The following is a 25636-nucleotide window of genomic DNA, read 5'->3' as shown; positions in this document are numbered from 1 at the left end:
CCTGGTTGCAGCATAGAAGGACAAAGCTATATATGTAAAAAGCTCTGAATGTAGTGTGATAAAGTGTGGAAGAAAATGTTTGCTTCCAGGAAATGCAGAACTAAGAGAACAGTAGTTTTGATATGAAGAAAAAGAACAGGAGAGTATGTGGAGTATATGTGTAAAGTTTAAGTGGTTCAGTAGATAACTTGTCCCTCTTATGTCTGTTAGAAATAGCAAACTTCACCTGTACAGAACTACTGTGCAATATCAGGCCTGTGACTTTCATGGAGGACTCTTTCCCTTTAAGCTTTTATGTCTGGTCAGTGTCTGGGTCTTGGTACTGTGCTCTGTGTACTCTGTCACCAGAGTCCTTGAGCAGAAAGTTAATGTAACTTATACTCTGCCCATCCTCTTCTGATACCTATATTTTTATTGTTTTGCTGAAGACTCATTTCTGGCTGTAATATTTGCCCTACTTTTGCCCAGAATCTGTATGGATAATTTTGCTAGTGTGTTACTTGAACTGGACCACCCTTCTCTTTGTTTCCTTAGATTCATGGAATACTTTGGGTTGGATGGGACCTTTAAAGGTCATCCAATTCAAACCCCCCTGCAATGAGCAGGAACATCTTCAACTAGATCAGGTTGCTGAGAGCCCCATCCATCCTGGCCTTGAATGTTTCCAGGAATGAGCATTCAGTACTTCTCTGGGCAACCCGTGCCAGTGTTTTACCACCCTCATTGTAAGAGTTTTCTTCCTTATTTCTAGTCTGAATCTACCCTCTTTTAGTTTAAAACCATCACCTCGTCTTGTTGCAACAGGCCGTCCCCATCTTTTTTATAGACCCCCTTTAAGTATAGAAAGGTCCTTTAATTATTGATGTTGGTGGAAGCTTTTCTTCTGCAGGCTGAACAACCCCAGCTATCTCAGCCTGTCTTCATAGGAGAGGGAGAGGTGCTTCAGCCTTCTGACCATTTTTGTGGCCCTCCTCTGGACCTGCTCCACCAGCCCGTGTTGGGGCCCCAGAGCTGGATGCAGCACTCCAGGTAGAGGCTCACAACAGCAGAGGAGAGGGGCAGAAACGCCTCTCTTGACCTGCTTGCTTTGATGCAGCCCAGCATACGGGTGGCTTTCTGGGCTGTAGGTCGTGTCCAACTTGTCATCCACCAGTACCTGCTCTGCAGGATTGCTCTCAATCTGTTCATCCTCCAGGCTGTGTTGATACTGACTTGATAGTCCTTCTGCTGCTCTGATCTCTTTGCATCTCCCATAAAATGTGAGTGACTCTTAAGGACTTCTGTAGATTGTGCCTGTCGATCATCTCTTGAGTGCTATCAGCAAGCATACTGTCGTTTTCTTTTGGCAAAAGTTGGAATTAGCCACAGCTAATTGCTAGGTAAGCGCAAATGAACACTTTTGCTTTCATCCATACTGCCTTTCGCTGTTGTAAACATCTCATTTTATTGTAATGCTTTCTGCAAAACCACGGCTTTTTGTATGCTTCTGACAAGTTTGGCAGCTATCCATCCATCTTCTGGTGTATGGAGTTTCAGTCCCATGGGGTTTGTTTGGTTCCTTTATACTCCTGTCTGGCTTTTATGTCCCTCATTTCTCACACATCTAGCTAAGTGTGCACATTCAGAGAACTTGCAGTGCCCCATGCACTGACTCTTGGCCCTGCCTCGGAGCTGCCTCTGTAGGCCTGTCAGGTAAAGTTGTGATTGAACCTGGCAACAAAATTGCCTTTCAGTTAAAAGTGAAAGGAAAGGGTGGGGGGAACAGACCTCATGGGAAAGCTGAAGAATTCAACAAGAAAATAATTCTGAAAATTGAGCGTTCAAAGGATACAGTAAAACTATTTGTGCATTGAATATAAAACATACACCTCATTTAAAAATAAAAAGGAATTTATGCTTTAGTTACAGTTCCTCAAGAAATAGAAGCTTTTGTTTCTCTGCTCATCTAAGAGTGAAAAGACAAAATTCTTTTTTCCCCCAGATTTTTTTTTTTTATTTCAGGGGAGAGTGTCAATGCGTTTTACATCAAAAGAACTGTAAAACTGACAACTGTTGTTGCAGCCATCATTTCAGGTTTCATCAGCTGACTATGAAAGAGGAATGGTTTTCTTGAAATACTGAAAGTGATTGACATGTGCTGTGTGGAGTTCAACGTATATTTAATTATTCTTCCAAGTGGGGGTACTCAGATTCAGGGGTATCCCCCTGCCTTCATTCATTGTTCCTCAGTGATAGTCTTAAAAAGGTGACTGTGGAGCAGGGGGAGCACAGCAGAACCTGCAAGCCTGGGCAGATGGCCTTGTGTGCAGAGGTGGGAAATGAGATGTTGAAGGTCGGGACCCTCTCAGGGCAGGAAAGTGGGGGCTGAGGAAAGAGAAGGAGGCTGAGAGACTTCTGAGCATGTCTGTGAGGTGCACTGGTAGGATACAAAATGAACAGAGGGAAGAAAAGAACATTTGTCATTAACCACATAATTTTTTTCTAATCATCATAATTACTAATAGCTTTGGGAATCTTGTCGATGTTCTCTGATATGATTCTAAGAAAAACTTTTCTGTTTGTTCTGTCTGGAAGATATAATAAATCTAGCAAGCAACTGCTGTATTAAAATCTAAAAGTGGCTTGTAGCTGAATTTCTTTCCTGGATCATCTTAGTTCTTAACTTCTTCCATTCCATATGTGTGAGCATGGATCTCAGATCTAACAGAGCCCTGGAAATCCCTGTCAAACCATATAATGGCTTTGGTTAGAAGGGACCTTAAAGATGCTTTAGTTCCAATGCCCCTTTTGTGGGCAGGGTCTCCTCTCATGACATGATGTTGCTCAGAGCTCCATCCAGACCTGCCTTGGAACACTTCAGGGATAGGGCTCCCACAGCTTCTCTGGGCAACCTGTTCATGCCTCATCACCCTCCCAGTCAAGAATTTCTTCCTAATATCGAATCTAAATCTTTTCTCTCTCACTTTAAAGCCATTCACCCTTGTCCTATCCCTACGTGCCCTTGTAAAAAGTTCCCTCTCCAGCTTTCCTGTTGGCTTCCTTTAGGTACTGGAAAGTCTCCCTGGATCCTGAGCAACTGCATCTGTCTCAGCCTGTCTTCATAGGAGATGTGCTCCAAATATTGGAAATAACTTCTTAACTCAGTAGATATACAAATATAATTAATGGCATTTTTATTTTTTTCTGGAAAAGGGGCTGCAGGAGCTTCTGAGTAGGTTTTACCACAATTTTTGGAAGCACTCTGTATCTCGGCAGCTGAAAACATCAATGATTTTTGTCTTCCCACATAATTTCTTTGCATGTTATATCAGTCCTTGAAGTGCTGTTTCCCAAAATACGTGTTTTCTGACTCACCATGGAAAAACCCTTTTCTTAAGGGTTTCTCTAAGCACTGTAAATATTGGAAGTCTTTACTGCAAAGAAGGGCTGCTATTATGATACTGGGAAAACCTGGGATTCACTTAGGAAAAGTGGGTAAAATGTGCAGTTGCATATTCATTATGTCCATCAAAATTTGTATTTCCTACGTTTCTACCAACAACATACTGATGAAAAGCATAACCTGAGTTAAGGAGAGTAAAGACGTGTGCATTGGCAACAAATGCTGTGTACAACCTGAAATGGGTTGTGCAGATCCAGACTGGCCAAAAGCAGCCAGCTCAAACTTAGAAGGAAGGGATCGTGCATAAATGACTTAATCAGATTTGCCTTTGTAGACTCTTAGTGACTGTTCAGAGAGGCTGTAACTATTTAAACTTCCCACTTGCACTGTGTGTCCTTCTTGCCTCACAGTCATGTGTACAGAATTACCTGGGAGCACTTACCTATGAGAACCTGATCGAACAATATTGGCCCGTTCACATGTCAGTAGTTCTGTGTGTGGTGTGAGGTTGCATCTTGACCTGTAGGTTACCAGTTAATGGTCCAAGAGTAAGCTGAGAGGTCTTTGGAGTTTTTTGTTTTGTTATTTTTTTTAATTTGTACTCCATACAAAATGAGGCCATGTACAAATGCATAGAATGATACCAGTATCAGAGCAAGTTTTAAAACTCAGCTTTCTAGTACCTTCTTGAAGAAATCATCCTCTTTCCTACTCCTACTCTTGGAAGCAGTTTAAAATGAGAATTGTGGGAGTAGAGGTGTGTTTACCCTCAACTACTGTGTTTTTTATTTTTATTTTTTTCCTATCTTTCTCTTTTCCTGCACACATTTTGTTCAGAGTCTTTGCTGTTGCCATTTTTGAGTTTGCCTGTTGAGTATCAGGAGAGCATTTAATTCTTTATTCCTGTGTATCTGAAGAATCCATGCAGGAGGTCAAATTAGTTAATTAAAGAAGATTACCTCTTTGCTGCTCTGAAGTATGCTTATTGCAACAGCAGGCAGATCCAGTCTGAAACAGATCTGTGTGATGAATCTCAGGTTGTTCCAGACTGGGATTCCAGGAAAATGCTGGCACTACATTCAGGCACTGGGAAACCTGGCGGCACCCTGGGGAAATTCAGTTTGATTTTTACCAGGCTCCTAACAGATGCTGTTCAAATGTGTTGGACCAAAACTGGAGTGTATAAAGTTAGACTAAGTACAGATTTAGGAGTCTTACTAAATGAAGAAATCGTGACGTATGTTACCGTCTATCTTCAGCTCCCATTTAACTTAGGGGGATTTACATTTGATCAACAGACTAAAAAGGTCAGACATTTTTTAAATAGAAACAGTCTCAGTTTCAAAGATCAGGAAACTGTACTTTAGGCTTTTAAGAGTCTTGCCATGTGTGGATATAATCTAAAATTGATTGATTTGGACTCGATGATCCTGATGGGTCCCTTCCAATTCAGCTTATTCTGTGATTCTGAGGAAGAGACAGAGCGTGGTAAAGCCAGTTGGACTGCCTGAGTTGAGACTGGCTCTCTAGCCAGATGTGGCAGGGAGAAGGAGAAATCATACTTTGCCACTTAGGCTTCTCCCAGATTACTTAAAAAAAAAAAAAAGAAAAAAGTTAACTTGTTGCTTTTCACTTCCTTAGATATTACCAGAATATATAGCCTGGTCATGCCCCAAGAAAATAAATTTCAAATATAATATAAATGATAAGCAAGAAAAAAAAATGCATCCTTTTGAGAAAATCCCTTGTTCTCATCAAGAGAACTCTGTTGGCACATCTGTATAACATCTTTCAAATTCTCTTGACTTCTGAGGTCAGTTTTTGTTGTGTCAATAGGTTGCAACATTTAAGAAGTAACTTTAAGGCTGCTGCTCCTGAATATATGCAGAAGTTACAACTGAGGAATATGTACTGCAGAACATATACAGCAGAATACAACAGTTGTATTTTGGCATGTGTGTACATTGTGCATAAACATGCCATCTTGAAATGCTGTAGTTGGACTTGGCAGCTTATCAGGCCTTTATGCAGTTTACTTAGATGAAGTTTCAGGAGTATTGTCACGTATATAATTCTATTACACAGTGTGCATATATACTGATAGGCAATATAATTATCATTAACTCTTTGTTCTGTTTTGGATAACCATTGAATTATGTGCACATTGACAGGCTGTGCAAATTTGAATCTAACATTCAGCTTTTCAAATATATATTTAACTTTGTGAAATACTGTAACTTTGTGAAATTCACACTAAACTGGGAGCAGGCTGAGATGTCAGTGACCCACCCGAGTGGGACCAGCAGCAAACTGCACACTGGGCCCAGCATGAAGAGGGACCCATCTACTTGTGTGGCTGTGTTGTAGTGGTGTTTAGCACAGACAAGAGAAGATTAGGAAGGAATCTGCAGGCTCTTTCAACCTAAAGAGAGGGCCACACTCTTTCTAGACATGCACAGCAGAAGGGGAAGAGGCAATGTCACAACATCAAGTGAATTTTAGAAGAAAAAATCCTTCATCATGACAGTGATTTTTGAGCTCTGGTGCTGGTTGTCCAGGGTTTGGGGCTCTCTGTCCTTCAATAGTTTGAGAACTTGCTTTGGCAAGGCTCTGAGCAACCTGATAAAACTTAAGAATTATTTCTGTGCTGAACAAGCGCTTGGACTAGATGACTTCCAGAAATACCTTCGAACCTTTTTCTTTCTTTCTTTTTTTCTCTCCTATGATTCTATGTCAAGTTGAAAGCGAGATTTAAGTTTTATGGTAGAGCATTAACAGACCAAGTGCTCAGTCCTGCGCTTGGGACACAACAACTCTCTGCAGCCCCACACAGGTTGGGGACAGAGTGGCTGGAGTGTGGCCAGGCAAAAAGGCACCTGGGGGTTCTGACTGAGAGGAAACTGAACACGAGCCAGCAGCGTACAGGTGATCAGGAACACTAATGGCATCCTGGCCTGTATCAGGAATACTGTGACCAGCAGGACCAGGGAAGTGATTCTTCTCCTGTGCACAGCACTGGTGAGGCCGCACCTCAAGGACCGTGTTCAGTTCCAGGCCCCTCAGATTAGGAAGGATATTGAGGGGCTGGAGCAGGTCCAGAGAAGGGCAGTGAGGCTGGTGAAGGGACTGGAGCACGAGTCCCATGAGGAAAGGCTGAGGGAGCTGGGGGTGTTTAGCCTGGAGAAGGGGAGGCCCAGGGGAGACCTTATCACTCTCTACAACTACCTGAAGGGAAGTTGTATCCAGGTGGGGTTTGGTCTCTTCTCTCAGGTAACCAGCAGTAGAACAAGAGGGCACAGTCTTAAGCTGCGCCACGGGAGGTTGGGGTTAGACATTAGAAAGAAGTTCTTTACAGAGAGAGTAATTGGGCGTTGGAATGGGCTGCCCAGGGAGGTTGTGGATTCTCTGTCCCTGGAGGTATTGAAGAAGAGACTGGATCTGTCACTTGGTGCCATGGTCTAGTAGGCAGAGTGGTGTCAGGTCAGAGGTTGGACTTGATGATCGTAGAGGTGTTTTCCAACCTAGCTGATTCTATGATTCCATGATTGCTCACTTCTTAATGGGACTATGTAAACTGATTGGTTTGCAGTCTAGATTTCCTAAACTCCTCCTTCTGAAATGCTTTTGAAATCCTTAATTTAGTGATCTTTCATCTTTATCTTTTTCATGCTGTAGATGTTGTGCAAACTTAATTTATTTTGTTTTTGAACAACACTGTCAGAAATAAACCTCATAGTTGGCCCAGAGGGCCAGGACTGCCTTGAAGGTGTGTGTAGGTGTTGGTGCCTGTCTGCCAAGGTGGCTGTGCTGCTGCAGGTCTCTTTTGTAGATGGGCCAAGGCTGCAACATAACCTTTCCTTTAGCTCGATATGCTTGCCATAGCTCAGCTTCACTGTTGTGGTGCTCTTTGGATTAAACACCATGGGATAATTCTGTCTTCACTTGGTGCTGTTGGCTGTGTAAGGTCTGTTGATGCCAGTCACCAGATGAAACCTGTGCTTCTCCAAAGTAATTAATTTTTGTGAAATGGGATTTTATTGGAGCTATTCTGTTTTTGCTGCATGTACTGTTGCCCCTTCTGTGTAGAAGGAATTTTATTTAAACAGGAAAATGTATTTAAAGTCTACTGATGCATTTCTAGCTCCATTATGTTTTGCTATGGGATCTTCTGCTATGACACCAAATAACAAGATGATAATTGAGAGCTTTTGTCCTCATAAAAAGTAGAGAGCTTTTTGCAGAAATTGCTGCTGTGGAAGTCAAAGCCAGCAGCAGCTCCCAGCTTTCCATACTCACTGTTTATTCTCTTAAGGTAAATCATTTGACTTCAAGTTTGCATTAGTGACAGATTAAGCTGCCAGTGTAAACATTGTAGGATTGAGTATTTTGAAAGATGTGTGTAATTTTGTGAAGGAACTAAACCCACAAGTATCCGGAACCAATGCAATATTGCGTGTGTTCAAATGATATTTTGCAATGTTCATGAAAGAAGGAAGTAAGTATTTAGAAAACTATTGGTGAAATGGTAACAGTTTATGTTTCTTAATTTTTGTTTACTGAAAATAATTCTTGACACATGGAGCTCTTACTTGAATTTCCATGAAAAGTTGACCCTGGAAGTAGGAGAGACTCGTGTTACTTACAGCCAAAAAATGCCATTATTAATAGTTGGGTAATCTTACTGTGTACAGTAGAATTGCACTAGAGTGAAAATGTTTTGGGTTTTAGTCTTAGAGTGTGGGATCTATTTGTGAAATTCTCAAAGTTTTTAGTTTTTTAAAGAAAGAGTAAGTAGTTTTCAGTTTCTGAACATTTGTCCATTTACTGAAGATGGAACCCATAAAATTTAGAATTTTGAATTGTGATGTTCACCACCGTTCTTTAAAATGCTTTTTCACTGTGAAATTCTCATTCTCTTGGTTCACCTTGTGGAGATGATGATACATTTTGAACAGAGGTCCATCCTGGGAGGATGTGAAACTTCCATAAAAAGGGAGGGTCTGAACGCTGTTTTACACAACAAAACCAGTTTGGTTGAGGTGAGCCTGCACATACAACCCAGAGAAATAAATGCCTACTAAAATGTACAACTTGTGCCTGTGCTATTGAATGCTGGTTATTCTTTCTCTAATTTTAATTTTTTTTCCACATATAGACCTTGCAGGCCTTTTTTGGTCGGTTTAATTCTCCTGTACCTTTAATTAGCAACATGTTATGCACAGAATATTTTAGGAAAGGAAATAAATAAAAACAATCAAAAAGTATCTTTCTTTTCTGTAAATATACTTGAAAATATCATTGAATGATTTATGCAGCTGGGTATAGGTCTTGCTTGTCCGTGAGCTGCTTTTTGCTGATGATGCCGCCCTCATTGCTCACACAGAAGCAGCTCTGCAGCGCTTCACATCCTGCTTTGCAGAGGCTGCTGAGCTTTTTGGGCACGAAGTCAGCCTGAAGAAGACGAAAGTTCTCTACCAACCTGCACCTCAAGAAGTCTTCCATCATCCTCACATCACCATAGGCAATTCAGAGCTCAAGTCAGTCCAGCAGTTCACCTATCTGGGAAGTATCGTTTCCTCAGATGGTAAGATCGACAAAGAGATAGACAACAGGCTAGCAAAGGCATACAGAGCCTTCGGAAAACTCCATAAAAGAGTCTGGTCCAATAAACACCTGAAGAAAAGTACAAAGATCAGTGTCTACAGAGCCACTGTACTGTCTACTCTTTTATATGGGTCTGAATCCTGGGTCATCTACCGCCACCACCTGCGGCTTCTCGAACGCTTCCATCAGCGCTGCCTCCGTTCAATCCTAAACGTTCACTGGTCTGATTACGTGACCAATGTGTCTGTTCCTGAACAGGCAGGGGTCAGCAGTATTGAGGCCATGCTGATGAGAACACAGCTGCGCTGGGCAGGGCATGTCTCCAGGATGGAGGATCACCGCCTTCCGAAGATTGTGCTCTATGGTGAACTCGCCACCGGCTGCCGCAAGAGAGGAGCCCCAAAGAAGAGATACAAGGACTCCCTGAAACAACACCTCAGCCTTGGCCATATTGACTGCCACCAATGGTCCACTCTGGCCTCCAATCGGGATTCATGGAGACACACCATTCACGACGCTGCTGCTTCCTTTGAGAATGCACGGAGAGTCAGTCTGGAGGAGAAAAGACAACGCAGAAAGAACCGTTCCTTGCCAGTGTCACCTAGGGAGACGTTCCGCTGTGCCTTTTGTGACCGGACCTGCCTATCCCATATCGGCCTTTTTAGCCACCAGCACGCTTGCAGCAAGCTTGGGTAGTGCCCTTCTCAAATCTTCGTTCGCGAAGCCTAGCCATGATGATGATAGGTCTTGCTATAGAGAAAAGCAGAAGATTTTACTCACTACTGCTTGCAGTTTGGAAGATCTTTGTTTCATTTTTTTCTGTAAAGGTCTAAACACGTGCTTGGTTAACACTGACCAATACCCAGTATCTGTAGCATGAAACACATATTGCTTAACTAATTCAGGTTTTTGAAGACACTCTGTACTAATCTATATACTGAAGGAATTGTTCTGATACTTGGATACTGATCCGAATTTTCTTGTTGCAAAGACAAAGTTGTGGGAAAAAAACTTTAAAGAAAAATATATACTCTTTATGTATTTGTATTATATATCTTGGCAAAAATGTTTAACTTCATTACATTTAATAACAACTTAATGGAAAAATTTAATAATACTCATTTTCTGTTTGTTTAAAAAACTTGGACAGTGTGTAGTCAGGTTTTATATGAAATTGGTGTAAAATCAAATTGATCTCATACAGATGTTAAAAAATTCTTTCAGAGAATCACTTTTACATTTTTATGGCTGACTTTCAAACAGGGCAAACTGTGTTGTTTTCTAACTGAAATGAAGTTTTTTATACTATTTGGTATGAAAAGAGTGCCAGAGGGGAAGGGTGGTGAATAGTGAGCTGGGTGAGATACCAGGTACAGATGGTAAAAGGCAGATTTGAGCTTTCTCCTAATTATTGCCTTAGATGTTTTTAGCTGTCATTCCAACAGAATGATAAATTTGTCTGGAGCACAATAATTCAGCAATGTAGCTGACAATATTTGTTAAAGATTTCTGTCTTTTTTTAAAATGGCTGTGAATTAGACTCTAATGCAGGTGCTTTGAAGCTGTAACTTAGGATTTCTTTTAGCCATTGATGCATTTAATTTATTAAAACATTGGTTGTTGGTTCATGAAGTTTAACATAATATATTGAACCCCATTTCTTCATTGTGTCCTACTGAAACCTTTGAGCAGACTATTTCGTTCATATTCCTGAGAAATCTGAATTAGTTTATAAAGTGTTTCATGTTCATTGTGAGTCTGCATTTCTGTTTTTGTCTGTGGCTACTACATCATTAAAGCAGCTGCTCTTCCTTTCCAGGCCTATGAGGAGTACACCAGCAAGCTTGATGCTCTCCAGCAGAGAGAGCAGCAGTTACTGGAGTCCATGGGGAACGGAACTGATTTCTCCGTCTCCAGCTCAGCTTCAACAGACACAGTTGCATCATCTTCCTCCTCCAGCCTCTCTGTAGCACCTTCATCCCTTTCAGTTTATCAAAGCCCTGCTGATTTGTCACGAAATAACCCCAAGTCTCCACAGAAGCCTATTGTTAGAGTCTTCCTGCCCAACAAGCAAAGGACTGTGGTGAGTCAGTTTCTATTCACATACTTGTAACCTCAAAATTTCCTGTATCTCTCCCTCTGCGCGCAAAAATTAATGTAAGAGCTGAAAAAATACCTGTGTGGAGGTCAGAGAGGTGTCGTGGTCACTGTGCTCTGCCACGCTCAGTTGGTTTTGATCTGTTGAATGTTTTCTACAGGGTTAATACAGAAAACTCCACTGTGGCAGTAATGCAGAATACAAAACTTCCAAGAGTTTTATAACAATGAAGATACCTCCAGAAATATTTTTCCTCAAATCAGTTTTCTTGGATAAATAGTAATGTACTTTTTTACAGTGGTTAGGAATTATCAGGGAGCTCTGTTTCCTGTATTATACAAAACTATTCATTACTTTAACAGGGCAATATTGGTGAAAGTGATTTCTGTGTTGTCAGAGTTACTGCAAGAAGGGAATGCTTTAGATCAAGAACCAGCCTCTTGCAGCTAAGGAGGCCTGTGGAGAATCATTTGGGTTTTTTTCTTTTCTTTTCCTCTCCACTCACTGGGGTGTTTTGTGTGGGGACATGGGTGCTGTCAGGCCCCATCCCACTGTAGAGAACTGGCGTGGGGAGGGACATAGTTCCTGTTAGGAGAATCAAAAAGTGTTGCCTGCGAACTGCTTGAGACCTGATGTTTATCAGTTTTGACAATGTTACACTGATTCCTGAAGTCATGGAAAAGTAGTTGACTTGTTGCAGACTATTTAATTATCTGCTATAGGAGGGACTTTTTTATGAATTAAGAGCTTCCAACTGAAGAGCCTTGAAATGTGTTTCAGAACAATACACTTCAAACTGTGATACATGGAATTACTGACAAGCCGTAGTCTGGGCTCTGTTTTGCAAGGCAGGACATACTTACTCTGAACTTGTCAGGGGAGCTGTGTTTCCAGAGAAAGTGGAAGATGAATGGATAACCAGTGTCCATGTCAAAACAGTGCCTTTTGTAGCAGCCAGGCAGGTATCAAATATCTGTGGGCTGTGACTGCCTGGGGAAATTGAGTTGCTGGCAAAGAGAAGAAAACAAACTGAGTAGTGCTGCACTTTGGAACGTGTCCTCTCCCTTCCCCTGCCACTTTCCTTCCGTCCTTCCCCTTCCCCACGGAACAAAAGGGAATTGCAGTGGAAACAACAGGTTAGAGGGCAGTTGTTTTCACCTGATTTCTTTCTAATATTGCTTAAGTGTGAAAGACATTGCTTTAAGATTTAAAGTAGTACTTGGTTTTTGACCTGGAGAACAGGAGTTTAATGTAAACTGTGGCCACTGTGCCACATGTACTGTGTTAAGCCAGGTGATTTTGTTGTCTGCCTGTTGAGGTAAGTCTGGGTACATGGTACTACCCACGTAGTTGAGAGACTGTGGTTTATTCGTGTCTTTTGTCCCACCCTGTCTGGCTGTTGGAGCTGCGGCCCTTGTCATAGGGCTCACAAGTTGGTTTTGTTTCTCTCCTTCGTTGGGTCACAGCATATCAGTTCCTGCATTGTTCTGTGTATTGCCTTTTCTGTCTCTCCTATGCGTTCTCTTGTCCCCTAAACCACACAGTGTAATTTTGCTCAGACTTCTTTTCCCTCACCTCAAACACTCTTTTTCTGCTTTGTTGACTGTCCTCATTTTTACCTCCTCCTCAATCCTGTTTGTTTTTTCCAGCACTGAATCTAGATGCTTTTTCCTGGTTATGGGAGGCAAATGTGGTTTAACTTGGATGTAGTCAGGGAGAGGCTCTTGCTTTTGTCCCAGCTTTATGCTGGAGGCTAAACACTGTTTCCCTTACAAGTCTTGTTTCCAGCTTGGTAACTATGGAGTGCTGAGAGTAAAGCTCAGGAAAATCTGTAGTCTTGGGCTGGGGTTTAAAAAAAAGAAAGGAGTACCAACAGAAGAGGAGGAGACAAACTGCTGGTGTAGTCAAGGCCCCTCTCATCTCCGATGTGGTATGTGTGTAGATACATGTGCATAAAAGAACAGACGCCTGCAGATGCAGGGAGGAGTGAGCTTACTCATATGGGACCTGGTTTGGGTTGGAGTTGTTATTCTAAACAAGCACTTGGACATATATCACAGAATATGCTGAATTGGAAGGGACCCCCAGGGATCATCGAGTCCAACTCCTGGCTCTGCACAGGATCATGCCCAAGAGTCACACCACGTACCTGAGAGTATCATCCAAATGCTTCTTGAATTCTGGTGCTGTGACCACTTCCCTGGGGAGCCTGTTCAGTGCCCAACCCCCCTCAGAGTGAAGAACCTTTTGCTAAAATCCAACGTAATCATCCCCTGGCACAACTTCAGGCCATTCTCTTGGGTCCTGTCACTGCTCATCACACAGAAGAGATCAGTGCCTGTCCCTCCTCTTTGTCTCACAAGGAAGTTGTAGACTGATGAAATAAGGTCTGGTCAGCAAATTAATGGTTCAGGGAGAGAACTGACTTCTTTTTACTTCACTGCTTCGATTTAGTTGCATCACTAAGTTGATTTTTTTTAATATATTAGTAAATAACCTCTGTTTCAGAGCTGAGAAATGGTGCTTACAGGAACTCTGAGTATTGGGGTTATTGGCCTTGAAGCTGAAGTTCATTTCTCTGAAACTTGAACCAGTGCTCATGTTATTGAGAAAGTCAGGAATTTCTTGCATGGCTACTCTTAATGTAATTACTTTGTTTTCAATATTGATCCCGTGTGTAGTCTGTTGAAAACCAAGGAAATGCCAAAAGCAAACACAATTGAGAAGGAATTGCAGCAGCTTTACTGTGTCCTGGGGTGCATCAGGCACAGCATTGCCAGCTGGTCAAGAGAGGTGATTCTGCCCCTCTGCACTGGTGCAGCATCACCTCAAGTGCTGTGAGCAATTTTGGGTGCCACAATACAAGATTCCATGATTTACAGTGCAGTTTTCATGGCCAGTAGTCAGATGATGAGTTACTAGACTAAAAAAGCACCCAGCATCTTTCAGTGAACACTGAGATTACAGGCCATGCTAGACCTCCTTTCTTCTCTTGATGGATAGGGAAGTGTTCACACATCTTAGTCTTCCTTCATCATCTCTGGCTTTAAAAGCAGACTGGTTGTGTCTCACCTGTGCCCACTGAGTGAGCCATTTGCTCATGTAGCTATGATGGTCGTGTGGGGTATACAGACGCAGAGCAGCTTGTGATGGGTTCAAGCAGGAAGGAGTGGCTTGTGAAAATACAATGTACCTGCCATTAGAGCCTTCCCTGGCTTTCAATTAATACCCACTTCTGAAAGAAAACCTTCTTAATATTCACAGTCTCTACTTCCAATCACAGGTTCACTTCAGGAGGGGAGAAATGTCAGATCCTAAGGAGTCTGTTTAGTTTTGTCTGGGAATGCCATGGCAGTTCGTACACTGACTTCAAGTCACTGTAATTGAGGTGGCAATGGAGAGCTAACCTCATTATTTGTCTTTGATCATACTCTGAAGCAGTCCAAAGTACTACAACAGCCTTGTGCTATTTGTTTAGAACTGTTAAAAATGCAGGAAATGGAGGGGAGTTGAGACATACCTTACATTTTTGGCCAGCAACTGCTTTGTTACCTGAAAGTTGTCTGCATGTTTTGTTTATTAGTAGTATTGCTTGTGTGTAGGATCGAGCAAATACGGTTGGAGTTGACTCCAATTGCAATTATAATTTGAGGAAACTGATGGAGTAAGGAGAAGTTGGGCCCATGTTGTTCAGTGTGATTTTGGTGCAGAGTCAGTGTGGCTGGGTGGGAAGTTGCTTTGTGTGTGTCATAAGGCAGAGCATTGGACAAAACTTTTCCTAAAGTGCGAAAGCCTGGCCAGTATGTGGTAGAGCCTGTTTATGATGATCGATTAGCAGTTTGAAGTCAGCATTTTGATTCAGCTGGCTACAGGGGAGGGTCCTAATGTAACTTTTTTTGAAAGGAAAACCAGATAACTGTGTTGCTTAGCTGGAGGGGAAGCAATGAATAAGTAGTGTGAGAAATACAGGATTGTTTTTCTTGTAGTTGGCGTGGAAAGGGATGAAGAGAAATTTTTCTCTGAACAACCTCTGAAAAGAAACAGCAGATTGTTTGCTCTTCTCTGGGGGCTTGGAGGGGGAGTTTATTCCCTATAATGCAAAGAGAGATATACATATGTATATATATATATATATCCTTTCTCTTTGCTTAGTGGCTTGGTTCAGCTGGCAGGTTCCATGTCCTTGGGAGAAACATTCCACTTAGGCATGACCGGGATGGGTCTGTGCAGGTGGGTTTGTTCGCTTTTGTTCCAGGTCAGAGAGAACGGTGTTGGAATGATGGAAGCTTAGCTGAGATGGAAAGGTGTTTTGCAGAACAAATTGATGAGTTTTATGCAAATTGTGGCAGAATTTAGGGAAATATTAGTTTAAAACTTGTTTAGGCTAAGGAATATAAATGGCTAGTAGAAGATGTTTTGGATGTGGAAGGAAAGTAAGAATGCTGATCTCCAGCTGGCTGCTGGAAGTCTGAGGGATTGTTAGATGCTGAAACTTGGTGGAAGGGAGGTAGTGGAAGTAGATGATATATGTTGTCTTTATAAGCATGTTAGATTATTTGATGGTGAGATTTTTGAAAGAATTCATGGAGTTGGGAGAGAACACAGCCTTGTGGGATTCTTAGATAATTGTGTTGTAGATTAGGATTTTTTCCCCAAATTTTATGATTATATGATTGAAGGTGCAAGCAGAGAGACAAAAGAAACAGAGGATGATGGTTGCGCAAATGAAGAGAAGTAGACACATAGCTGGTTGTTGGGAGGGGACTGTAGTTCAAGGAGAATGAGGATTAACCAGTAATCCAGAGGTGTGGGGAAAAGTAATTGAATATCTCAACAGGATAACTTCAGTTTTATGTAAGAGGCAGAAGACAGTGAAAAAGTTTAAAATAAATGGAAAGAGTTTCAGGCAATGAACATAAACAGCTTTCTATGAGTGTAAAGATTACAAGAATATGATATTTGTATGCAGAGCAGGATTTAAGCATTTTGTGGGATTGCTTCTAGTTGTGTGATTTTTTTTTTTATTTCGCTTTTTGTTTGGGGGCTTTAGGGCAGTGTTTTTTGAGGACCTGGGGAAAGTATTTATGCATGTCTTTGTGACTGCCAATTTTCAACTGGGAGGTTACGGATAAAGAAAAATCCCCACTCCCAATTGTAAGAACAGTTTCAATTTTTCGTCTCCCATATGGAAGTTGAAAAAACAGTTAGAATTATTTAGGGATTTCTCTGATTAGATTGCTTGGTCACTGCAGACCTTAAGGCATTAGTAAGAATTTATGGACAGTTTTTCTGTGGCTCATCAGTTCTTGCTGGTCCCTTGCAGGAAAGTGTTTTGAAACCTGGAATGCAATAAACTTTGTGAGGACATATCTGGAATATCCCTCTGTCGTAGTGAAAGAGCACAAGAATAGGGCAGGCATGTATGATACTCTCCCTGTGTTGTCTTCCAAATTTGAACTATTTGTCACTCAGGAATTTTATGAGTTTAGGTATTTTCTGTTCGGAAAGCCTCTGTTCAGTCTGCATTAAACAGATGGATACTAAAAATTTGTGTCTCGTGGTAAGGAATTCCATGGGCATGGTTCTGTGTGCTGTGAGTAATCACGTTCTGTGTTGGTCTTTAAATCTGCCACATGCTACTTTATATTGAAGGAAATAAAGGCTTTTAAGAAAAGCCATTTAATATAAGGCCTGGTATATAAACAAGGAGCTAAAACTGGTCATAACTGCACAGAGGAACAATATTAGGAGATTTCTTAAGTTGCAGTGAGGTGCAATAGGAAAGAAGAGAATATGGTAGGAGGATTTGGAACTCAAGTACTCTGTGAACAAGATCATACAACTTGCTTCTATTAGCAGCCCTGAATGATTCTGATTACCTCAGAAATCCCTTCTAGCCAAATACTTACACTGTGGGGAAAAACAGCCTGAAAGCAAGTGAGGAGTTCTGAATGATGGTGTGAGTCCTGGAGCATGGAAAGTTAGAAAAAACCCAGTGTTTAAATGTAAGAAATAATGGGCAGCTGAAAGGCATCAGGTGGTGATGGTTGTTGCTCTTTATCTCTGTGTAGTGTTGCTGTCTGTCTGCTGCACATTCCCAGCTTCCAGGGGAAATGTTGGCATCATGCCTTAGGGCCACCTTGGTGGAACAGCTGTGAGGGTGGTGAGGAGTCTCCACTGCTCTGCCCAGTGAGTTCATAAGGGATCCTCTTACAGTGCCCACTCTTTCTGTCAGTGTGAGCAAGGAGTGGATTTGGCAATTTTGAATTCTGTTTCTGTCCATTGTGGTCTCAGTAGTGACAGTGAATCAAGGGGGAACAGCAAAAACAATAAAAAGAAGAGCAGATGCAGCTTGTGCTTTGGGAGAGCTTGGTGGTCTCCAAGTACTTCTGGTGCCTGCAGATTCTTAATAGGATCAAATCATTGTCTATTTTCACCCACCATGAGGGCTAAAAACTTCCTATGGCAGCTTCTAAACCAAAAAGTAATACTTTGGGTAAAAAAAAGTTTCTTCTGTGTTCAAGTATAGAAAGTTTTGTGGGCTTTGGTTGTTCTTTATTTTGCTTTCTTTTTGAAGTTTACGAGTAATTAGAGGCGATTCCTGTAAAAACTGAGCATAATTTTGTGCCAGTAAAGCTTTTCTGTTTTGTTATGCGTTGGAATGCTTCATATGTGTTTCATATTTACTCTTGTATCACAAAGTTAATGAAAGTTCTCAAAACACAAATGTGAGACGGAGTTTTTAAAAGGGAGAATTTGTACTTCAAGAGTTGCAGAAACTGAACAGGGTGCTGTGCATGGGGGCAGTTCTTATTTCAAGTGTCTCGCTCTTGTCACACCTTGGTTTATTACTACATCTGCCTTTTAATTAAGCAAGAGTCATGTGATCTCTGCAGTCATGAAGACTGGAAGAATCAGCTATTTTTATCCTATGGAAATCGTTAGCATAAATTAATTCATCGTGCACGCACAACTGGGATCCTTCAAATGTTCTGTTCTTAAATCTGGTACTCGGTGCATTTCTTTTAAGATTTGCATCTTGCTTTCTGCAGTTTATGGCTGTGAGTTTGTGCCTCGAGCTTGCTGAGTAGGAAGCACTGGATTTCTTCAGGCATTCAAGCTGTCCTACCAGTTTCACCTGTCAAGTATAAGAAAAATTCAGAGAAGGGGTGTTCAGGCAGCTGAATAAACCAGTTTCTGGTGTTTAATTACACATCTGGTTTGACAAGATTAGTTTTTTTTAATCAAAAAATACTATTCAAACTTCCCATGTTGTATCAAACATGCAGCAGAAGTTGAGTTTATTTTTAGCCTGTGCCAATGGGTAGTTGCTGAATGTATCTGAGTGCCTTGGCATTTTATGCATCAGATTAACAGACTGATAGCATGAAGTAAATGGTAGTTTACTTTCAAGTAAATTTTAGTTTCAAGTAAACTTCATTTGATACTTTGTTAAGTAATTGGATCATCTGCAAGACCTATTGACCTACCTGTGAAATTGCTGAAAGGCAAAGTCAAATTAGAGACTTAAGTTACCAGTTTTCATAGGGAAGAAATTTAAGTGTGGAAAACCTCTGTTAGGTGGTCAGTAAGCAAGAAAGATTTTGCTGCATCAGGGCAGCTTTACAATGACGAGCAAGTCCTTCATGTCTAAGGAAGCCTCAAAGGTGTGTCTTTGGGAGGTGTTCAGTGAAGCTGCAGCAAACTGTACCAGGGCTGCCTTCAGTGCACTTCACTGTCTTCTCTGCAGCTCCTGTGGTGTGGTGTCTTAGAGCAATCCCCGAGACAGCCCTGACCACACAGCAGCGTTTCAGCTGTTGCTGAGCAGGGTGTGCAGGGCCAAGGCTTTCCCAGTTTCCCACTCCCCCCAGCCAGGAGGCTGAGGTGGGGACACAGCAGGAACAGCTGACACAGCTGACCAAAGGCATCATTCCATCATCATCTGGAATAAAACGGAGAGGAGTTTTTCCAAAGTTGCCATTGCTTAGGGACTGGCTGGGCATCACATCAGTTTGCCAGTGGTGTTTGTTTGCTTCTGTATCACTAGGAAAACTTGTTCCTTCATTTGTTAAATTGCCTTTTATCTCAACTCAGAAGTTTTCGTGCTTTTGTCTTTCCAGTTCTCTCCCCCATTCCACTGAGGGGAGAGTGATCAGGCAGCTGGGTGGTGCTTTGCTGCCTGCCAGGGATTACTCACTCCAGGCTAAACTCAATATTGGATAAATTCAAAGGCATATGTGTTGAAAAGAGAATGATTTAATCTACTTCAGTTTTATTGATACACTGTCTTAGACTGCAAAGTCAAACAATATTGAAAACTTGCCATTATAAAATTGATGACTTGTCATCTGGAATGCCTTGTGCAATATTGATCGCTCTTTTTTAAGAGTATTCCTCAAGCAAGGAGTGTTTAGTGACTCCTTAAGAGATGGAAAGTCTGGCTGTAGAAAGTAATGAATGATAGAAGAAAATATTGTTTGGAGCATGTTTCCTTTGCCTCATGATGTGCTAGGCAGGCACTCAGTGAAATGGAATGCAAGTCACAAATCTGAAAATAATTGTAATAAATGTTTTAATTCCATGTCTAGTAAGTCACACTTAAATTCATGGCTTCTTGAGTTGCTTAAGCAAAACTGCCAACCAAGGCTTTAATATTTGTAGAGAATGTATATATTACCTGGAGATAAAAGTATCCATTTGTTTTTAGGATCTGTTCCAATAGTTTAGTTAAGGATGTGTCATTTAGCCCTTCTGGAGTAGCTTCTTGCCCCCACAGCTTTAAAGCATTTGGAGTGTGGTCACCTGAGACAGGAATCTACACAAGCGGACTCTGAGTCTGACTTCCTACAAAGATTGATTTAAACTCTTTTGTACCTTAAATTTCGAATGTGTTTGTTTTGGTGTGAAGAGCAGTCAGCTGGCTTTTTGGTCCCTTGAACAGAAACTGGGGTTTGATGCCTATATGACTACAGGTATTTTTGTAGATGGGCATTTCTCTCAAGTCTGAAGGCTAAAGCCCCATCTGTTACAAACTTAATTTTATTAGTAGGTCACTGTCAGTCTTCACAACTTCGCCCACTGGTATTGACCCTAACCACAGTTTTAACATGGTGATTCTGCTCTCTGCTGTCGCCTTACAAATGATCACTTTTCTTCTCAGCACAGTTTGGGAGCTGTCCCTCGAAGGCCTGAAAAATGGAAATGTGGAGGCTGTTGGTGACTGGGCACAATAAGCTTGAGCCAGTGTGGTTTAGTGATGGTAAACTGAGAATATATTTCTGTACTGACATAAATCAGTACCATTGTGTTCTACAAGTGAGTCCAGTTAATTGTATTGGAGGGTCAAATGGCTGCTGGTAATGGATGTCTTTGCAAGTTAAATGGGATGCATTTGTTGGAATGCGAACAGCTTTGTAAAATGGGTAAATTCTCTTCAACTTCCCTTGGAAACAAGATTTAATGCAATGGAATTGCCTGTAATTTTTCTTACATTCTTAATGGAACATATTGGTATTTTCTTAAATGCTGCTTTCTCCTGGAAGCTGGACAGAACTTCATGCTCTGAAATCCGGAACAGCTGTGTCCAAAACCCACGTTCTTTATTTTATAGAGGATGTGATGTTCAGTATTGTCTTATGTTCTTTTTGCCACAAAGGAGGATTATTTTATCTGTTAGTGCTGTAAGAAGTGGCTGAGTGGTTTGGTTAAATACTGTTTTTCATGTGTAAGATAAGAAATTAAATGAAGGTATCATGTTTGGATTTTACAAGAAAACCTGACATGTTGAAAAACCAAACTAGTTGTTTAGCAAAAAGGTAGTTTAGCCTATTTTTCTCCCAACACATAGAATTCTGTAAGCACGTGACTGAGATTTTTTTAGTCATATAGGCATCAAAGGGGGGAAAAGTGGGGTCTTTCAGAGTGTATATGTTGTGGTAGACAAATAAATACTACGGAGTGATATTTCAAGTCCATAATACTTGGAATATTTCCACTATTGTATGCAATAGTCTACTTAACTGTTCAGAGTTGCTCTGAAGCTGTAAGGTGTGTTGCACATACCTTTACATACCTTACCAGGCAGTTCAATGCCACCCTGACACCCGATCCTGTCAGGTCTTTGAAGCTGAGCAGGGTCAGCCCCGGTCAGTACTTGGATGGGAGACCTCCTGGGGATACCGGGTGCTGTAGGTTCTAGTCCTGAGGACTTCACTGTCACTGTCCAAGCTCACTCGGCCGTGGCAAAAGAACCTGAGGAGTTAAACGGTGGGGCCAGTTCTGCGCACGCTGTGCCTCACCTAAAAAATCCACTGCGCAGGCTGGAAGGGCACACCCACGTGGGGAGAGCCCTTCACAAATCTTCATTTGTGAAGCCGAGCCATGAAAAATGATCATTCCTTACCTGCATAACACTTGGCTTAAGCGAGCTGAACTGCAGTGCAAGGCTGAGGGAAAAACCCAGCCAGCTGAGCAGCCTCTCCACTTTCAGAGAATACCTTTGCATCGAGTTTTGAAGTGTTTCTTAGTCTCTTCACATTCTATATTACTCTAAACTACTGGAAACTGCACTGGTGTAAAGAAGCATTTTTAACTCACTGAGACTATGGCAGTTTCTACTCTGATGTTAGAGAAGTGATGTAAGAGTTATTTAGGGACATAGCCCTGAATTTCTTACTGAATCGGGATGACCGATTTACAGAAATAAGGGATTTATTATCCATTGCTTAAATGCTTGTAGCTCCAGTACTGAATATAGATCAACAATGTTGTTAGGAATACTTACTGTCCTTAGAAACAGTCCACATGGGTAAAAGAAATGAGAAAATTAAAGGCCATAGTTCTGTCTAATCTGTCTGCTCGGTAGTAAGAGTGCTTTGAGAATTTTTGAAATTTGCAATAATTTTTATTTGTTTCCTTGGGACTTAACATTTGCGAATTTGAGCATGTATTTTGGTGTCTCCCTGAATCGCTGCTTGCCCTGTTCAGGATGCGTAAGTAAGTTACTTTCTCCAGTATATTATTAAGCTGCACACTGAACACACCTCACAGTCTGTGTTGGCAGCTTCTGTACTATTCCTTAGTATTACATAGCCCACACTGTTTCATGTTCTTCACTTTTGAAAGTCGATGAATCGACTTTGAAATTGCTATCAAAGCCTAAATCATTTCTAATCTACAAATATTGGGTATATAAGTATGGTAAAAAGAAAACCCTTAGCAATCACAATTTGGAAGGGCATCTCTAGTTCTGTAACATGAGAATTTAGGGGCTGATCATTGTGAAACGTATTTAGATTCTCTTAGTTATAAAACAAATAAACCATTGATGGACAGAAACAAAATGGATTTGAAATAAAATTAAGCACTCTGTGTTTCAATAAAATGCAAACTTAGTTCAGTTTTCTGGATTGCAAGCATAAGAGCACATATTTTGGAGAGATGAGAAACTTTCTCCTGGGGAGCTGATTTTGTCAAAAAATGCTCTATGTGATTCAGTTAAAATGCTCTGGGAATCCTGACAAAAATCTTGATGGAATCAATGAACCCGCCTTGGTGCCTGGCTGCCGTGGGGGAGCTGCCGGCTCCTGGCGGGCAGCCAGGGTGTCCCTGTGTGGGGCTGCAGGGCTCCTGCCCCAGCGGGGGTGTCCCTGTGTGGGGCTGCAGGGCTCCTGCCCCAGCCGGGGTGTCCCTGTGTGGGGCTGCAGGGCTCCTGCCCCAGCGGGGGTGTCCCTGTGTGGGGCTGCAGGGCTCCTGCTCCAGCCGGGGTGTCCCTGTGTGGGGCTGCAGGGCTCCTGCTCCAGCCGGGGTGTCCCTGTGTGGGGCTGCAGGGCTCCTGCTCCAGCCGGGGTGTCCCTGTGTGGGGCTGCAGGGCTCCTGCTCCAGCCGGGGTGTCCCTGTGTGGGGCTGCAGGGCTCCTGCTCCAGCCGGGGTGTCCCTGTGTGGGGCTGCAGGGCTCCTGCTCCAGCCGGGGTGTCCCTGTGTGGGGCTGCAGGGCTCCTGCTCCAGCCGGGGTGTCCCTGTGTGGGGCTGCAGGGCTCCTGCCCCAGCCGGGGTGTCCCTGTGTGGGGCTGCAGGGCTCCTGCTCCAGCCGGGGTGTCCCTGTGTGGGGCTGCAGGGCTCCTGCTCCAGCCGGGGTGTCCCTTTGTGGGGCTGCAGGGCTCCTGCTCCAGCCGGGGTGTCCCTGTGTGGGGCTGCAGGGCTCCTGCTCCAGCCGGGGTGTCCCTGTGTGGGGCTGCAGGGCTCCTGCTCCAGCCGGGGTGTCCCTGTGTGGGGCTGCAGGGCTCCTGCTCCAGCCGGGGTGTCCCTGTGTGGGGCTGCAGGGCTCCTGCTCCAGCCGGGGTGTCCCTGTGTGGGGCTGCAGGGCTCCTGCTCCAGCGGGGGTGTCCCTGTGTGGGGCTGCAGGGCTCCTGCTCCAGCCGGGGTGTCCCTGTGTGGGGCTGCAGGGCTCCTGCTCCAGCCGGGGTGTCCCTGTGTGGGGCTGCAGGGCTCCTCTCTGTGCTCCCAGGTGGTGGGACTGCATGCCCTTCCTCTGACTGGCTGAAGCTGTTCGGAAATTCCTGCTTCAGAGTCTGTTAGCTGGGAAAAAGAGTTTGTTTGGTCTGTTAGGTTTTTTCCTTAATTCTGAGTTTCTCTCCAAATCACTCTTGGAGTGGGGTTTTTCTTTAACTTTGCCCTATTTTGGGGGTGCAAAGAGAATGGAGCAGGAAGAGGTTTCAGAGGGAATGCTCTGTGGGGCGGTATTTCTTCTTTACAGCAGGTGCTCATAGGGACTGAAGGAGGGGGCTGAAGGGCTCCATGCACAGATGGAGATAGACCATGGTGTACCAGTCTAGGAAAATGATTAATCAATACCACGGGGATTTATTCTAGCACTAAGTTCTTTTAATTTAGCCTTATGTTTCTCTGCTCAGGAGTTCTCTAAGAGAATGTTCTAAATGTGATACTGATTCAGGATCGTGATGATTTTTGAAAGTAATCATAACAGTTCTGCTTTTTTAGCTGGGTCTTGCTGCAAATGACAGTGAAGAGAACAAATGTTCTACCCATGTCTCTAATTGGAAGTTGCATAAATATGGCTTGTATTTTAACGAAGGGGACTTGGGAAAGTAGTACTGAGAAATACCAAATGATAAGTGAGCAAGATGTTTAATGCACATTTTTCATAGTCCTGTTGCACTTGTGCTGCTGTAGGCAACCTTCGTTCTGATGCTTCTCAAATTAAGAGAGTTTGCATTTCTGACTTTATTGACCTCTTAGAAGAAACCCTCTAACTTCATAGATCTTGTGTTTGGCAAAATTAAAAGAAAAAAGTAGAAATCAACAGAAGCAGCAATATTTACATAATGTAATTCATTAATAACATCAGAACTTTTAGGTTCCTGATGCAGATCTTTGCTTCATGAGTCACTGGAGGATGTTGTCATCATTTATGGAGGATCAGTGCTGGAGGAAGAGAATGTCTTCCAGTGAACACAAGAATTTTATATGTTCTTTAATGTTAGTCAGCGTCCCTCTGCTTGGCTCTTTTGCCTTGTCCTGTTCTATTCTCTCACCTAGGTCAAGATTTTACTAACCTGTTTTCTTTTAATACTTACTGCCTTGAAGTTTTCTGCCTGAGATAGGAACGCTTCCCTCTCTGTGCGGGGTTCTAAGGCTTCCCTTAGGCACTTTCTTTCCCTGATGCTCCTTGTCCAAAACAAGCTGCCTTTTCTCCTAATCACAGCACGAAAGCTTCCTGTTCAGGATGTGCTTCCAATACTTCCCTGGCTGCTGGCAACCAGTTCTCCCATACAAGGTGGTTCATCACGGTTGTGTTTCCTGCCCTCTGCCTTGTTTAGCTTTTCAGTCTGTCTTCCCTCTGTCTTGTTTGTTTCCCAGCAATCTGCTGATAGCAGTTCCCTCTCCCAGGATACACGTGCTTTCTCTGGTCAGTCCTTAAGTTTGTCCTGATCCCCTCCTTGCATTTCTGCTTCATGCTCAACCGCTTTCCTGACTCTCTTCATTTCCCTTTTTGTGCCCATTGGCTGTCTGGCACCTTGTCAGTATTCCAATTTATTCGTTAACTGTGGGTATCAGTGGGAAAGTGACTGAGGTTGCTGGAAAGGTAGACCTGAATTTTCTGTGGGGACTCAACCCCAATCCAACAGGAGCTACTTAGAGGAAAAATAGCCTTGAGCCAAAGAGCGATTGCTTGCTCCGTCAAAATGGCCATGATTGGACATAATGTGTGGGGGAGGTTGGAGCAGACCTGAAATCCTCAGAGATTTTAGCCAGATTCTTTAAAATATTTACTCTGGGGTTTTTTCAATGTATTTGTGTTGTAGACAGGGAGAACTTGTCACTTGACGCTGAGAGGACAGACAAGTTCTTTCAGACATCCTTGGCAGAATCATGATGACTGCACTAAATCTTAGGTACAGTTAAAGAATTATTTTCTTAACAAGATACTATGATTAGTGTAGCACAGAATTTGTGATTAGAAGGGCACATGATTTTTGCAAGCAGAATCAGTAGAATTATATGTAGCATGGTACAGAATTTATAATACAACT

The 25636-nt window shown here is 42.5% G+C and overlaps 1 protein-coding gene across 2 annotated transcripts in view; it reads left to right on the top strand.

Annotated features, from left to right (window-relative positions):
* BRAF (B-Raf proto-oncogene, serine/threonine kinase) overlaps positions 1 to 25636 on the top strand; it is a 90815-nt gene that overhangs the window by 18408 nt on the left and 46771 nt on the right. For both annotated transcript variants that reach the window (XM_071551139.1, XM_071551140.1), the window contains exon 3: positions 10806 to 11069. In XM_071551139.1, coding sequence (XP_071407240.1) covers positions 10806 to 11069 — 264 coding nt within the window. The remainder of the gene's footprint in view (positions 1 to 10805; positions 11070 to 25636) is intronic.

This window comes from Pithys albifrons, chromosome 3, assembly GCF_047495875.1.
Source record: "Pithys albifrons albifrons isolate INPA30051 chromosome 3, PitAlb_v1, whole genome shotgun sequence".
NCBI lineage: Eukaryota > Metazoa > Chordata > Aves > Passeriformes > Thamnophilidae > Pithys > Pithys albifrons.
This window is presented reverse-complemented; position numbering and strand designations above follow the sequence as displayed.